Source organism: Pomacea canaliculata, linkage group LG11, assembly GCF_003073045.1.
Source record: "Pomacea canaliculata isolate SZHN2017 linkage group LG11, ASM307304v1, whole genome shotgun sequence".
In the NCBI taxonomy this organism is placed as follows: Eukaryota; Metazoa; Mollusca; class Gastropoda; order Architaenioglossa; family Ampullariidae; genus Pomacea; species Pomacea canaliculata.
The window spans coordinates 13,851,279-13,865,615 of record NC_037600.1 but is presented as its reverse complement, the minus strand read 5'-3'; the positions used below and the strand labels follow the sequence as shown (position 1 = coordinate 13,865,615).

The window sequence follows — 14,337 nt, the reverse complement described above, 5'->3', positions numbered from 1 at the left end:
TTAAAAACCTCAAAATAAAATACTGCGAAGGTTACAAATTTATGGCAGAGGTATGGAAAATATTCTAGAAATAAATATTGCTTTCTTTTGGTTTAAGCTGATGTGTGCAGGCATATGCAATCCACATGTATTTCTTTTCACATGCAGGTGCACAACACACTCTCACACACACACAACATGGCAGTTCTTCCAATACGCATGTACTTCCATGTATTTAACACCTTATCAACCTTTGTTAGAAAGAAAACCCTACAACCAATAATGCACGTTCTATAAAATTATCTAACAATTCAATCCTCATTTTTGTCTGCCTTTGGTTTAGGTCTTTCAAAGTTGTCTTTTAAGCACAGATCTCTGAAATATATTATATTGAAAAGCAGTTTCTCCTGGCACACGATTTAAGTCTGTTTCCTTAGGTATTAAATTTATGGTCTATTGGTATTGTATCAAATTTTATGTTCATAGAAACAAAGCAAATAATTTTGAGTAGCTATGGAATAAAAAGAAAGTTAAACAGTATCCAAACTTTTTTTTTAAATGTAAAGAATAGTTGCACTCACTTGTTCCCTAGTGTATCTAAGAGGGTGTTTGAGACCAAATGATACATGACAGTCATAAAAACATTTGAATATTCAATTTCCCAAAACACCAGCACTTTCAAGTTCATGAACCTAAATGTTGCACAACAAATAACCTGTGAATGAATTGCTTCAAGCAAAATTGCAAGGTTCTTTTGAATATCAAAAGCAAAGATATGAATACAATGTGGAGCTTGAAAAATGAAATATCTGAATAAAGATATATTAGGAAGGTGTATGGAATTATTAGCTGGATTTTCTGTTTTCAGATAGCCAGAGGCTGGCCTGGACGGGATGGAAATGACCTATGTCATGTCTTGATCAGTTTTGTGAATAAAAAATGAACACACCTACTGTCATATAAGGAATGCAAATAAAAAAGGGGCTATTTCAAAAATACATGATGTCGCTCAGATTATCCTCCTGTTTTGCAATTCTTTCTATAAAAAAGATTAATAAATTAAAATTCCTCCAATTTAACCCGAACATACCAAAGACTGTTTTGAAGTCCTGAGTACAGGATTTACCTTGAACAAGTTTACATCATCAACTCCTGAACAAAACAACAAAATGTGAAACTTGATGTTATTCTCATTTCAACCTACCTAATAGTTATCTCTCTATGTGTGCTGCATACGAGAACAGAGTAATTTATGTTGTAGAATCACACCTTTATAAAAAAATTTTTTTGTATTGCCTTTATTGCAATAAAGCCATGTTCACATAGACTTGTGCAAGACTAGACTACATGACATGATTTCACCAATTTAGTCCTAGGGTGCAGTGACACAGAAAGTCAAAGGCTTTTGATTCAAAGGCATCTCATGAGAAAGAATTGTAACTATATGAAATTAAATAAAAGTTGACTAAACTAGAAATTATTTATGCTTACTTGAATTTTTTCTTTAAATATACATAAATATATATACTGTATTTATCCAGTTCACTGAAGAAGCCCAATTAAAACAGCAGATGTCATAATAATTGCTTGGAGTATTTGTTACAAAAGCAAATGGCTCAAAAAAATCTGATCACGTATATGATAATATATCTTGTTCTTAAAGCTTCTTTTTTCAAAATAAAGCTGCCTTTTGGGAAAAAGTCACAAAACAACAAAAATTGTAGCCATGTGTTTTTAAAAATCTTATCAAATACTTTCACGTTACGCTGAATTGCACATTTCTTATGACATACTAAGTTACATACTGCCATAACATGCAACTATTCCAAAAAAAAAAAAGGGCAAACTGCTTCATGAATGCTGATAACCAAGTTTTGCAAATCGTCACATTTTTATGAGTGTATAAGAATATTAGATGAAATAGCATCTTCAAATAACACTTAATGCTATTTATCACTGGCTCTATATCTCAAAAGAAAAGCTAGGTGGGGAGGGGAGTAGGTTGGTAAGTGGGATAAAATAAGGAAGACCTACACTAAACAAATTTTAACATTCCAAAATTGGCCTAAATGTTCCTCACATATAAAGACCTAATAGAACAACCAGGAGTCAGTTTAACTAAACTTGCTTAAAAAAAGAGTTTTTGCAATGACTTTTGCACACTTCCTTCATTCTAGTAAAACTATGCAGCTAGGTCAACTTTGGGAAAGTACCCTGTATCATGTGAGTATTGAAAAAGGTAGGTACCTTCAGGTTTGGATTCTGTTGCTATGACAGTTGGGCTCCCCTAATTCTAGTAAACCTTTATTCAAACCTTAGTTAAAACTGTGTAAAAGGAAAAATTAACCCTGTTATTAGTATTAAATGTCCTGCTAATCAGCTGCTTAATACTGACAACTTTAACATACCTAATACTTAAAAAACTTGTGTTCAAATTATTTTTTAAAAAAAAAAGCAGGAATCAACATCATGATTGTATGACTGTATGCAACTTTTTTTTTTTAAAGCATTATGCCAATCCTTTTATGAACTAGTTAAATATCTTTGTAAAGCTAATGTTTGGTCGCATACATATTTAAGCTAAAGTCATAAAAAATAAGATCTGCAAAAAATAGTGTAATCTCCTCTTACTGATGACAAGAAATAGCACAAATCTTTATAAAAAAAAACAGTCTCAATTTCAGCACTTGTGGACTTTTTTTTTTCAAATGTACGAGATATAGCACTGAGTAGTTGTCTTCAAACCACATCTGTTTAGAAATATTTGTTGATAATTACACCATTTATAAAAACATCCTTTAATTCTTGTCTCATTGTTATGATCTAGAGCAAAATAAAAACACAAAATTTCCAATGTGTACAGCTTAAAAAAAAACGAGACGACTTTTTTTAAGTCACTTCATGCTTCTGTGTCATAATAAACAAAGAAATTTACTATAAAAATAATGCTAAAAGTGGTTGGTGGTAAAGGAATTTTGTGTGTGATTTTTTTTTTTTCTATTCTGGTAGTTGCAATTCAATGTCTGTATGGACAAAATCTTCAAATTGAGTAAAAGTTAATGAGATACCAAAAAACCCAGAGATAAAACAACCATAAAATATGCACACGGTGTGCAGCTTCTCATACACTTTGATTTGTTTTTTAATCGCATGCTGACTAGGATGCACGTAGCACAACACATTCCCCTGCATAGTCATTCAAAAAGTCAAAACCATTTTAGATCTCTGCTTTCTATTACAACTTACATGTCTGGGGAGAATGTTTGCTGCACACAGTATATACCAAACATGCATCTGAGTATAACCTGAGAGTGACCCAGCGATGAAGGACTGATTCATGGGCTTTCTTCAAAGGTGCCCCATCTCAGTAGTTGTCATTCCTGTTGGCAGCGGTGACCCCACCCTCTGCAGCATGACCCCTCCACCCATTGGATCTGCTGTCATTGTCTGCATAGGGTAACCTGGTCCTGGTACGTAAGGTTTCTCACCTACGAATCCATAACCAGTCGTCACTGAAGGGTGCTGGGCATACCCTGAAAGGCCCATCATGCCACCTGGTATGCCAACACCACCAGGCATGCCAACACCACCTGGCATGCCAACACTACCTGGCATCCCTGATCCGGAAACCCCACCAATGCTGCTGCTACCTCCCCCACCGCTACTGCTGGCAGAGGAGCCTGGGCCGCTGAGCTGACTTCGCTGGGGGTCCCCAGGTGCCATCATACCTGCTGGGGGTGGTGCTGGAGGAGGAGGAGAGAACCCAGTGATTCCACGGTCTGTGCTGGGTCCCGAGGACGAGGAGGTGTGCGACTGTGAATTCGGCATATAAGACGGTAGCTGTGTGTACCCTAGCGGATAAGGTGGTGTGTAGGCGGTAGGAGGAAGCGATGGGTATGGATGTTGTGCTGGATGCTGGCCAACATTTAAGCCACCTGGTAACCAAAAATATCGTAAAACATTAGAGCTGGTAGTCACTCAGTCCTAACAGCATAGGCAGCCAAGGAAAGCTGAAAGATATGTACTTTAGGAAAAACTTGGAAGAAAAGAGACACACGCAAAAATTTCATTAAAAGTACTATATAGAAGATATAATATCTATTAGATTTTTAAAAAAGGGGACAAAGACAACTGGTCAGCAAAAACTGTATAAATTATTAATAAACATTTTTGTAAACTAGTTCAATGTCAGACACATCTGTCACAGAATAATGATTAGTACCAAGTTACTTTCCATTCTATCACCTTTCAATTCTAAAATATTTTATTTTACAATTTTTTAAAAATTAATAAAAAGAATGCACTCAGATATAAGACCATGCTGGTCAATAATGTCATCAGTGCTTAAGACTAAATATATCCAGGATTGAATTCTGCAAGCATCCACTAGCACAGATCTGTTCTCCCTTATAAATGTTCTTGGTTTTACCTATTCTTCTCCTCTTCCCATGGTCAGGACACCAAAGTCTTCCCTGAGATTTGGCTCACTTTTTTTTCAGACATGACTACTGACTACATCATCGAGCTAGTTGTCTCCCTTCTTCTCTCATGAAACTCATTGCTGGCCTACCTCCTGCCACAATGTCCACCCTTCAATGCATTCAGAACGCTACTACTCTTGGGTCATAAGACTGATCACATCATCCTCCTCCTTGATTTACTTCACTGGATGCCTATCATGGACCATATTACTTACAAACTGAATTTTCTTTGATATAAATGTCTTTATTACTGCGCTTCCTGATTAACTTTCTTCCTGTTTCACCATCTGGACTCCTTCCTGTACACTTCACTGGCACACTTCGGTGACACACTCTCCACATCCTGCTGGCCAGTGAGCCCTTGCCTACACCAGCCCCTTTGTTTAGAACACTCTCCCTTGCTGCTGCACCAGGCTGCCTCTTTAGGTGAATGTAAGCAGCAACTTAATACTCACTTCTTTCAAATGACTTTTAATACTCCCCAGCACTTTAAACTGTTTCATGGGATCAGTGTGATGTACGAGTCTCCTAAAATAACTAACAAACTAGGCCATTTAATGTAACTCAGGGACTTGGACCAAGAAACCACTTAAAACATTTGTCAAGTGATACAAGCACCTAGAAATCTCACAATGTCCCAGCCATTCCATATGTAAAATCAAACTTTGATTGATGTTCATCTCGCTAATATTACACCTGTTTTTGTGTAAGCTTCAGTGCAGCAACTTACCATGAACAGCTTGTCCTACTGTTGCACTTGGCACCTGCCCTTGTGCAGGAGGATAGATTGAGTTCATTGGTGCCATGGGGTAAGCACCTCCACCCACTCCAACGCCACCTCCCCCAGTAAAACCCCCTGCAAATGTTCCACCATCACCAGTTGGAGCTCTCTGATAATTGTTAGATGCATTTTGAGCATTAGATCCACTTGTTATTGATCTTCTTCGACAAATGCAGCAGACAATGATGACGAAGCCAATAAAAATGGCCAAGGCAATACCAACAATCAGTGGAACAGGAGCCGAGTCATCCACTTCTATCATATATGGCCTTGTTGATCCTAAACAAAAGGCACAGAAAAGGAATACAACTGACAAATGAGTTACTGTGAAATATCTTGTAACATAATTACATTTGAACTTATGCAATCATTATAAAGACATAAAGAGATGTAGGAACATCTCTCAGATTATCTTATTTAATAGCCTTATCTTACTATGTAATTATTTAATTTAAAACAAAACCTCTCAACTGCATGATGCCTTGAAATCTGGGAAATCAGTAACTTTAATTTCAAGCACAGCAATACTCAACTCTTTCCTATTGCTCTATTTCATCACCCCACCCCAAACAGACACACACAGCAGAGTCAATTAACAAAATTTGTTTACAATATTCACATTTGAAACATTTCAAAATTTAGTATCCCAAAAAATACTCATAACAGAATGAAAACCATGAACGTCAAACCCAGTCAAGCAACTAATAAATTAATGCTTACTGTAGAAGAAAAAAAATACAAACACATACAATAAGATCATGGACCAGTCAAAGCTATTTATATAACACAATAGACGTTCGTATCAAATTAACAGGTATCAAGTTCTCTATTAACCTTCCAATCTGAACTTTGCATGGATCATTGTAACTATTCATGCTATACAATTTTGAAATAAATCTATTTCTTTACACCTGACAAAGTTAACAAAGAACACAGACAAAGATGTTGTACATACAGGGCTTGACTCTAGATATTACCTGTGTACATACAAGCTTTCACAGAGCGTATGAACTGCACAAAATACTCACGAACATAGTCGGTTGTCGTCGATCGGGTGGTGGTGAATCTATAATTATTCATGATTATTTCAGGTCATTCAGAGCGTTTCTGTATCCTTCAATTCGTTGCACACCAAAAGAAAATCATATTAAATTCACGCAGGTATATTCTTTCTTTTTCCATGGGATCTATCCTTTGTCTGCTGGAGTCGCTCGGCATGCCTTGCGTCAAGTTCCGAAGCTTACACATCAGCTGGTAAGCTAAAAAATATCCAGCACCTACTCAAATCTTTTTGTTCCTGAAACGCCACTAGAAAATCGATTATTTGCTGGCGATGCATTATGAACTATTGTACATGGTTAATATTAGTCACTCTGTGTCAAGCTGCACCTCCATAAACAGGCCAGCCAAAGCCAGCCCTCAAGTTCCAGACTTGAGCCATTTGAAAACTGTAATATTGCGGATTCTGTCCATATTCAGATAACAGTGGGGCTTGCAGACAAGGAAGACAGGAATGGGGTTCAGAATCTTTCCTACACAGATTTCCCCTGCAGGTTTTGAAATTAGGCTAACGCCCATACCCTGTGCGCGCAGTTCGCGCTCTATCAAAACAAACACGTCCTGTGACTGGAGGCCATGTTCGCGCCCGTCTGGAAGTGTAAAGCTACCTACCACACGCTGGAACCGCTTGAAAGAATTTGCACCTGCGAAGAGAAGGAGCGTTAACGAGTCATTTCATGTGGTGCGAAATCGGAAATCATGCTGTGAATACACAGCGACTCAGTGCACTGAAGGGGTGTGCTGTATAGCAATATTAGCAGGCCTGCTGCTATCTCAAAAGCCAGCGTTTAGCCGTGAAAATGACACCCGGAGGCAAAGGATGGAAAGCTGCTTAAGGTCATCGAGTTCCACAAACTGGGGTTACTTTTGAGACATTTGACATCAGGCACACTGTTACTTGTATATTTACAGAAACATTCGAGCAGTTTCCATATGACAGACCGGGCCCTGTCAAGTCTTTTCTTTAAGAAAGGTCTCTAAGGACAGAACACCCAAGCATTACACATGCAGAAGTTGAGTGTAAGATATTGAGATTCCAGTGTACAATTACAAGTACAAGGGCCCGGAGAGGTCGTCTGTCCGGGGCCTCGGCGGCCCTGCACAGTTGTTAATCTGTCAGCATAGTGTACGTGCAGAACTCTTCTGATTAAAAGAATACTAAGATAAAGACAGGACCGTTTTTAAACAGAAGTAGTGAAATTCAAAATGTATATGTAGACTTAAGTGCGAATGCAGAATGAGACAGAAACCGAAACTGACCAGAACAAAAAGCTTGTCTGGTTCAGTAAAACAGTCTGGTTAGAACTGTTTCAGGGTAGTTTTGGAAGGTAGGAAAATGCCAAGGTGGACAGGAAAAACAGATACTAGCTTCAGCTAAAGGTTAGCTGACTCCATAGGGGCTCGGGAAGATGAGGGAGAAGAGGTTGGCATTGCCCTCATAATAATAATAATTTTTAAAAAGCTGGACCCGAGAAAAGTGCGGTCTCGAACACTCCTAACAAACAAAAAGTTTACTTTCTCTCTATTTTACTCTCACATTCTCCATGAGATGAGGGTTTTCGTAAGAAAATGTTTGCCCGATGTAGCACGATAAGACAGTGCTTGTCAAGAATGCAGAAACCATAGGTAAATGATTGGGGGATTCTTTTATTCCTTCATATTACAATCGAGAGCATTGTATAAAATTAGGAATGATAATGCATACATTCACACGTTGGAACTCCTTCCTTCACTCTCTCTCTCGATCTCACACACACACACATGCATTTATTTAATTCCAGTTTCGGATCCCATGTGCTTCTTCAGTCCATTGCTCAGAATCAGTGCGAACTTTCGAACAAAGGTGATGGCATCAATAAATTCTTGAACGAAGGCGCATAAGGAAATGCAAGCAATCACGTGACACTAACATCCGACTGAGGATTTTTGCGACACCAGCAGCAGTTTGAACACTAACACCAGCACCAGTCTCAACATATCATTGCCAATCCACGTCGCTGGTGAAGATTGGGTTGAACCGGACACACGCCACGTTTCCGTTTTTCGCCTCTAAATTTCCATCGCCGAAATTATCCGGAAAAACGTTGCTTTTCCGACACATACGATACTTCTGCCCACTGACATCGTCCTCATGGCCGTTGTCATCGGCCCCTAAGCCGGTTCCAAGCAGCTGGAAGCCATCCTCTCTTGAAACACGTAGCCATCATCACGGAGACTACCACGTGACACAACATGGCCGCCGCGAAGGCGACGAGACGAAAAGGAAACTTCTGCTCGCCTGTCCCTTCGTCGTAGAGCGGATACCGGATGAAGGCAGGCAGGTTTAGAGTGGTCTCCCCTGCCCCGATTCTCAAGATGGCGCCGGCGAGAAAGGCGGTGAGCGCGCCGTAAGCGTTGGTGCTGGGGACAAAGAGTGCGCATGTCAGCTGCGGCAGGACGATGACGTAGACAATGTCGGCGGCTAGGACAAAAAGGCCCCACACGGTGCGGATGTAGATGGACATGGCGGTGGCTGCAGCGCCGATGACGAAGATGGACAGCCGTTGGACCCACAGTAGTTCTCTGTCGCTCGCCTGCAACACAATGGAAGATGCACTGCATCAGTCCTCGCTTAAGTCCAACACTGCTGGCCAGTTGATAATGGAACCAGCGAGTATAGATCGAACTACGGTCGGATTATCTGAAATTTTGTTTTCGTTTTTTTTCTGTGAGTGAGTGAGAGAGGGAGAGAGAAATGTGTGTGCGTGCGTGTTTTATATGTTATCTTTCTGCATAAAACGAATAAGTATCCAGTTTTGAGTGGGTTGTATCTCGCCTGCGCACTTCATGAACAGCTCTAAATGAATTCAATTCTTCATTAGTGTCTCAGTCCTCGGGGACCTACTTTCGGACGGAGGGAGGGCTTGTACAGGTTGTGGGTGAACATGGAACTGGAGCCCAGCACAGCGCTGTCCATGGAAGACATGACGGCAGCAGACACAGCTCCCAGACCTGCAAATGTGTGACGTGTCATCAGGTGTACAAACTGTGAAGTTTAGTCAGGAATATGAACATTGTAAGAAGCCAGTGAACATTCAACATAGTCACGTGGCTTCATGTTCTTCTCTCTCTCTAAAAGTCTACAACCATCAGTATGCAGAGAAAAAGTCTACCTTTGAAATGACAATCACAATGGTTGCAATTAATTATTATATAGCTCTAGCTCTCCTCTGATTATAGCCTATCCATGCTAACCCAGACTTATTCATTTTAATCATATTTGTAAAATATTCCAAAACGATTTTATTAATCAAATATTTTCAAGAATGTAATCCTGACTTTGCCTCATTACTGGCTTAAACCGTTCATAACACTTACCGGTGCGCTTAAACATCCAGAAAAAGCCTAAATATAAATTATTCAAAACATAGAAAGCACAAAATGTAAAAGCGAGAATATAAAAGTGAAGTTATTACCGACAGACACAACCGTTAAAATGTTTACCCATGATAGACACGGCGTCCGGAGTGAACTCCTTGAGCATGAGAGGAAGCACCATGCTGCTCTGGTTCGCTGACACAGGGTCAAGGCCAGAGGTCAAACTGCTGTTAGACCAGTCTGAGACAGCATTGAGATAATGTGTACTTCGAACATGTACAGGACCTTAGCTTAGTTGGCTATTATTTCTTCTTTCTTTCTTTTAACCTTAACAAATTGTGTTCTTGTTGAAATTTGTGATACTACGTACGCCACTTCGTGCTTAAATGCTTTTAATTTTATTTATTGCTTAAGTCTGACAAATTTGCATATGCTTACCCGACACGGTTGAGTAAGCACCAATAAGAATTGGTGGCACAGCAAAAAGAAGAGAACCGAAACCTCCGAACTGAAAGGTACTGTGCCTGGAACACTGTTTTCACAGACAGTACTCGCTGGAAATAGGACTGCCAGGGAATGGTGCCTAGAATCTGTCGGAGACAAATATGCATCAGACTTAAAATTTGCTCTTCTGATTATCCTCTTGACCGCCTCTCCCTGATATCCATCTGTCTATGCATGTATATTTTCGTGTTTTTATGTTTGTATCTCTAAACTGACCTGTCTGTTTGCATCTCTATCGTTGCTTGACGCACTGAGTTATTATGAAGCTAACTCATATTTTATTAATTTATAAAGTGACCAATTCTTTTTCTCAGATTCTAGTTCAAAAGGTTTATGACCAGCGGATACTGCTACTATCTTGCCATCAGTTCCGGCAAAATTTGACAACTGGACATACAGCCCTTTAAACTTACGTGACCAAAACGTATGTATAGTATCTATATATCTATAGATATCTTACCATTGCCAAAGCCAGGTCTATCCAGGGCAGGATCGAGTCGTTCTCTATCTGACCAAACCAAAGCTCCTTGTTCTGTGTGATGCTTCCGACCCGCTCGTTGCTGGCGATGAATGGGACGCAAAGAACCTGAAAGGTTAAAGTAGATTCGTGTAGGTTAATCATCGGATAGATATAAAGCGCAATAATAAATAAATGAAATTTAAAAAATAAAAATAATGAAATAAACTGGCGTTAACCTTCGAGCTGCTCATATACTTTCAAAGAGTGTGGTAGAGCGAAAAATATTTCCGTGGTGTGTCTTTAATGTTTGCATATTTCTCGCCATTCCATGTTTTTATGTTTGTGATAATTATCTTTGTATTTATACATAGAGGAGTGTGTGAGAGAGGGGGGAGGAATTCATTGTGTTGTTTTTTTTTTTGTTTTGTTTTTTTTTTTGTTTTTGTATTTGATGTTTGCTAGCAATTAATTATACAATTAGCAAGAAACTGAAACGCCGAGTCGTTCATTTCTCTCCCCAGACGTTACTTTACATAGAAGACAGGAGAGTTATTTTAATAATGTATATTCTAATTTACTATTTTAAAATACTTACCCACCAGGCCCACTGTCATGAGGAGGAGCTGCGCCACGTCTGTGTAGGCCACGGAGATCATCTGACCAACCATCGTGTACAGAGTCGTTACCCCTGCCGACACCAAGATGGACGTCTCTACTGGGATTCCCATGACAACGCTGAGGCTGGTACCTGAATAAAGGGTGAAATGGAATAATACAACACTGTGAACTTGCTGTAACAAACACTTGTTCTCAATAAATAAATACATTGGTGACTGCTTACAATTTATTTTTGTTTTATAGTTTAAGGGGGCGCTATGATATTGGAAGTCCGATATTAGCAACAAACATGCAATGCAGAATTTGTTTGTGTTTGAAGGGATGCATAGACTAAGAAAGCTGGACAGACAGTAAGATATATATATATAATTATTGACCACACCTAAGGCGTTGAGAATGGCCGCTGTCCAGAACAGGTCCCCGCACAGGGACGCCGCATAGACGAGGGCGGTCACCAGTCGGCCATAGCGATGCTCAAGAGGGCTGCAGCATGGTGAGGTAGCATCCTCGTCGCATGGGGCCAGCGAACACCAGACCTCCTGTCTCACATGGGAACGGAAAGATAACAGTTTATATTTTTCAGAATGCACCTGTGTTTAAGGACCTACTACAGTCAAAGTTCTTTACCCTTCTCCCACTCAAAAAAGTGATAAAATTTTTTTTACCAGAGGAACATTATCAAAATCCAAGCAAATTATTCCCCTTTACTTTAATAATTTACTATTTAATAAACGTCTGCTGCATAGGAAAAAAAAGGTAAACCATGGTTTATCCTATGGTAAATAAAGACTGAGAGTGTTGTTATGTGTATCTATGTCAATACATGAGTTTACCATTTTGAATTTTCCCTGGTAATATATATAAAAGGCAATGATAAAAAAAACGTTCCTCTTTTGAACAGGGGCTGAGAGGCATGTGGCGACTGTCCCCAGAGAAGCCTATAATATATTATCTATGACTGCCTTATTTATGGGTCCTGGGGAAATGTGGGGGCCTTATCAGAGAAACTAACCTATCGTAAGCCCAACGGTGATCGCAAAGGGTGAGATGGTCCACGCCAGGCCTCCTGTCGTGATGGACTCAGCAGTTCCATTTATGAAACCACCTCCCACTGTCGTGGCTGTAATAAAAGATTCGTTAATTGGAAGAAAGAAAGGAAAGGAAGCGATAAATGATGAAACCAAGAAAGAAAGGAAAGGAGAAACAATGAATGAAAAAAGAAAGAAAGAAGCAAAGAGCAGAAAGATGAAGTGTCCGGGACGAGATCTGAACCCTTAGCCCTTCACTGGAGTGGTGACAAGCGAATGTTTTCACCACTACATCATACACAGGCATCCCTATATCACTTTATACAAATTCTGTATCACTATACAAGTCCGTGCTCGTCCCTTGGGGTGGTGGGGAGAGCGGCGCTGACTGTGCTTGCCATAGCGACCTACCTCCTCGCGAGCGCTCTGACGTCACACCTCACCTATCATCGTCATCGTGGCAACAAAGCCCCGCAAGCTGCGGCTTGCCACCACGGCCTCCTCGCTGCGGCTGACCCCGACCTCTGACCCGCCCGAGTCCACCTTGACAAAGCGGGCTGCCAGCACGCCGACCAGCAGGATCAGCAGATAGCAGACGACAAGGACAATAATGCCAGCAATGAGCAGGGTCCCCATGGCAAATCTGGCGAACAACAACAAAGAGATCACAACACTCGCCGTACAAAAATAGTACCGTTATTTATTTTCCACCACACGAGAAAAATATCCCAAAAAAAAAAAAAAAATTTGACTGGTTGCCATAAATACAGTTAGTTGTATTCTTACCTCTCCCTCTCTCTTTCTCTCTGTGACTTACCTGACAAATTCGTGTACTGTGAGGTCACCGGGCGTGTTCACCACTGCGCCATAAACATACCGGACGTTTCAAGCCGGGAGGTATGCGTGTGTATAAACTTATCCTCGTGTTTACTCCAGTAGTTACCTTATTATTTGCCTCGCAGTCGTCGCCCCATGTCGCTCACGTAGATAAATCATAGGGCTACACTAAATGGATGCTCACAGGAACCATCGCTGTCACTTTATCATCGATAACCGAGATTGCCGAGGAACCTCCCTTGAAGATCCTCGTAATCAACGAGTTGTCGTATCGTAGTAAAAGGACCGAATATGTCAAAGGGCTTCGCAACAACATCGGAAGCAAGACATCAGCATCATTGTAGTCTACAATTTATCTGTTAATTTGATCAGCTCCATTGTGATGCAGTCAAAGTGACTAGGATGGATATATCAAAGTACAAGCTTACGTGGCGGTAGTTAACATAATCTTAAGATATGTTCGTCCGACAGCACGTGTCTCCTCAACAAACCTCGTCCCTTGTATAGTTCATCTGTAGGTCATGAAGACCTGTCGCTAGCCAAGGTGCTAGGGAAACCTGCCAACAGCGTGGAATGTGATGGCGGACAGGGTCCCAGTGAGCAGTGGTTGCATACTAAAGTCAAACTAAACTGAAATTGTTTTCTGAACGTATTACTGCTCATCCATCCTCTGGAGAGGAGTGGTTTGATGATAGACAAATGATGTGAAAGGAATTCTAGTAATGATGACGGGAGATGGGGGGATGGTGTTTTATGCCGAGTCAGCTACATCACAGCAAGGCAGCCAGCCCTGTTGACAGATGCCAGTTGACAGAAAGAATAGCCGTCCAAATGAGAGCTGAACCCAGTACAGCGAACCTTCATTGAACTGGTGACAGGCGCTAACCGTTGCGCCATCGGACCGCCATTAATGATGATGGGGCAACGAATCAACGATGATGATGATGGAAGAGCACACACACACAATACTACAGATATGATGTATTATTGCTATTTCTTACCTTCAAGAACTTATTCCGATGTCAGCAGTATGTTGTAGGACTGTATTGAGGACGGTGCAGGCGAGGGTTTACCTGAGGGCACTGTCGGTTAAATACCTGTCTCAGTACTGGACTTGCGTGCGTCAACTTGCCCACTGGCTCACTCCCATGGTGTTACAGTTCAGCGCTCACACCTGCTATCATCCCTTTTCTCTGTCCGTCCCAAGCCTTTCCCAAGAGCCGTTGACTGGCC

The 14,337-nt window shown here is 40.6% G+C and overlaps 2 protein-coding genes and 1 long non-coding RNA gene across 5 annotated transcripts; all 3 read right to left on the bottom strand.

Annotated features, from left to right (window-relative positions):
* Nucleotides 1-2,977: 2,977 nt before the first annotated feature.
* Nucleotides 2,978-7,225, bottom strand: LOC112575686 (collagen alpha-1(III) chain-like). The gene is made up of 3 exons (XM_025257666.1): nucleotides 6,270-7,225; nucleotides 5,191-5,520; nucleotides 2,978-3,914 (listed from the first exon to the last, which is right to left on the bottom strand). Exons 1-3 carry the CDS (start codon nucleotides 6,319-6,321, stop codon nucleotides 3,328-3,330), a joined length of 969 nt encoding a protein of 322 aa, XP_025113451.1. The 5' UTR covers nucleotides 6,322-7,225; the 3' UTR covers nucleotides 2,978-3,327.
* A 1,216-nt stretch (nucleotides 7,226-8,441) lies between these two features.
* On the bottom strand, nucleotides 8,442-9,838 carry LOC112575778 (high affinity choline transporter 1-like). Its single transcript, XM_025257794.1, has 3 exons — nucleotides 9,784-9,838; nucleotides 9,185-9,291; nucleotides 8,442-8,873 (listed from the first exon to the last, which is right to left on the bottom strand). Exons 1-3 carry the CDS (start codon nucleotides 9,836-9,838, stop codon nucleotides 8,442-8,444), a joined length of 594 nt encoding a protein of 197 aa, XP_025113579.1.
* A 257-nt stretch (nucleotides 9,839-10,095) lies between these two features.
* Nucleotides 10,096-14,279, bottom strand: LOC112576137. 3 transcript variants are annotated; one of them, XR_003101770.1, is made up of 7 exons: nucleotides 14,106-14,279; nucleotides 12,711-12,910; nucleotides 12,252-12,359; nucleotides 11,622-11,778; nucleotides 11,221-11,369; nucleotides 10,622-10,747; nucleotides 10,096-10,247 (listed from the first exon to the last, which is right to left on the bottom strand). It is a non-coding gene; the product is annotated as an uncharacterized LOC112576137 (long non-coding RNA). The 3 variants fall into 3 exon arrangements; XR_003101771.1 differs by lacking the exon at nucleotides 14,106-14,279 and adding an exon at nucleotides 13,596-14,002; XR_003101769.1 differs by lacking the exon at nucleotides 14,106-14,279 and adding an exon at nucleotides 13,085-13,589.
* Between the last annotated feature and the right edge of the window lie 58 nt (nucleotides 14,280-14,337).

What these genes read in the sequence shown, in the direction of transcription:
- LOC112575686 (XM_025257666.1), bottom strand. Translation starts at nt 6,321, where the DNA reads ATGAATAATTATAGATTCACCACCACCCGATCGACGACAACCGACTAT. An exon ending in GACGACAACCGACTATGTTC is followed by an intron (nt 5,521 to 6,269) that starts GTGAGTATTTTG and finishes CCTTTTGTTTAG; the next exon opens with GATCAACAAGGCCATATATG. An exon ending in AGTAGGACAAGCTGTTCATG is followed by an intron (nt 3,915 to 5,190) that starts GTAAGTTGCTGC and finishes TTTGGTTACCAG; the next exon opens with GTGGCTTAAATGTTGGCCAG.
- LOC112575778 (XM_025257794.1), bottom strand. Translation starts at nt 9,838, where the DNA reads ATGGTGCTTCCTCTCATGCTCAAGGAGTTCACTCCGGACGCCGTGTCT. An exon ending in GGACGCCGTGTCTATCATGG is followed by an intron (nt 9,292 to 9,783) that starts GTAAACATTTTA and finishes ACACATTTGCAG; the next exon opens with GTCTGGGAGCTGTGTCTGCT. An exon ending in AGCCCTCCCTCCGTCCGAAA is followed by an intron (nt 8,874 to 9,184) that starts GTAGGTCCCCGA and finishes ATTGTGTTGCAG; the next exon opens with GCGAGCGACAGAGAACTACT.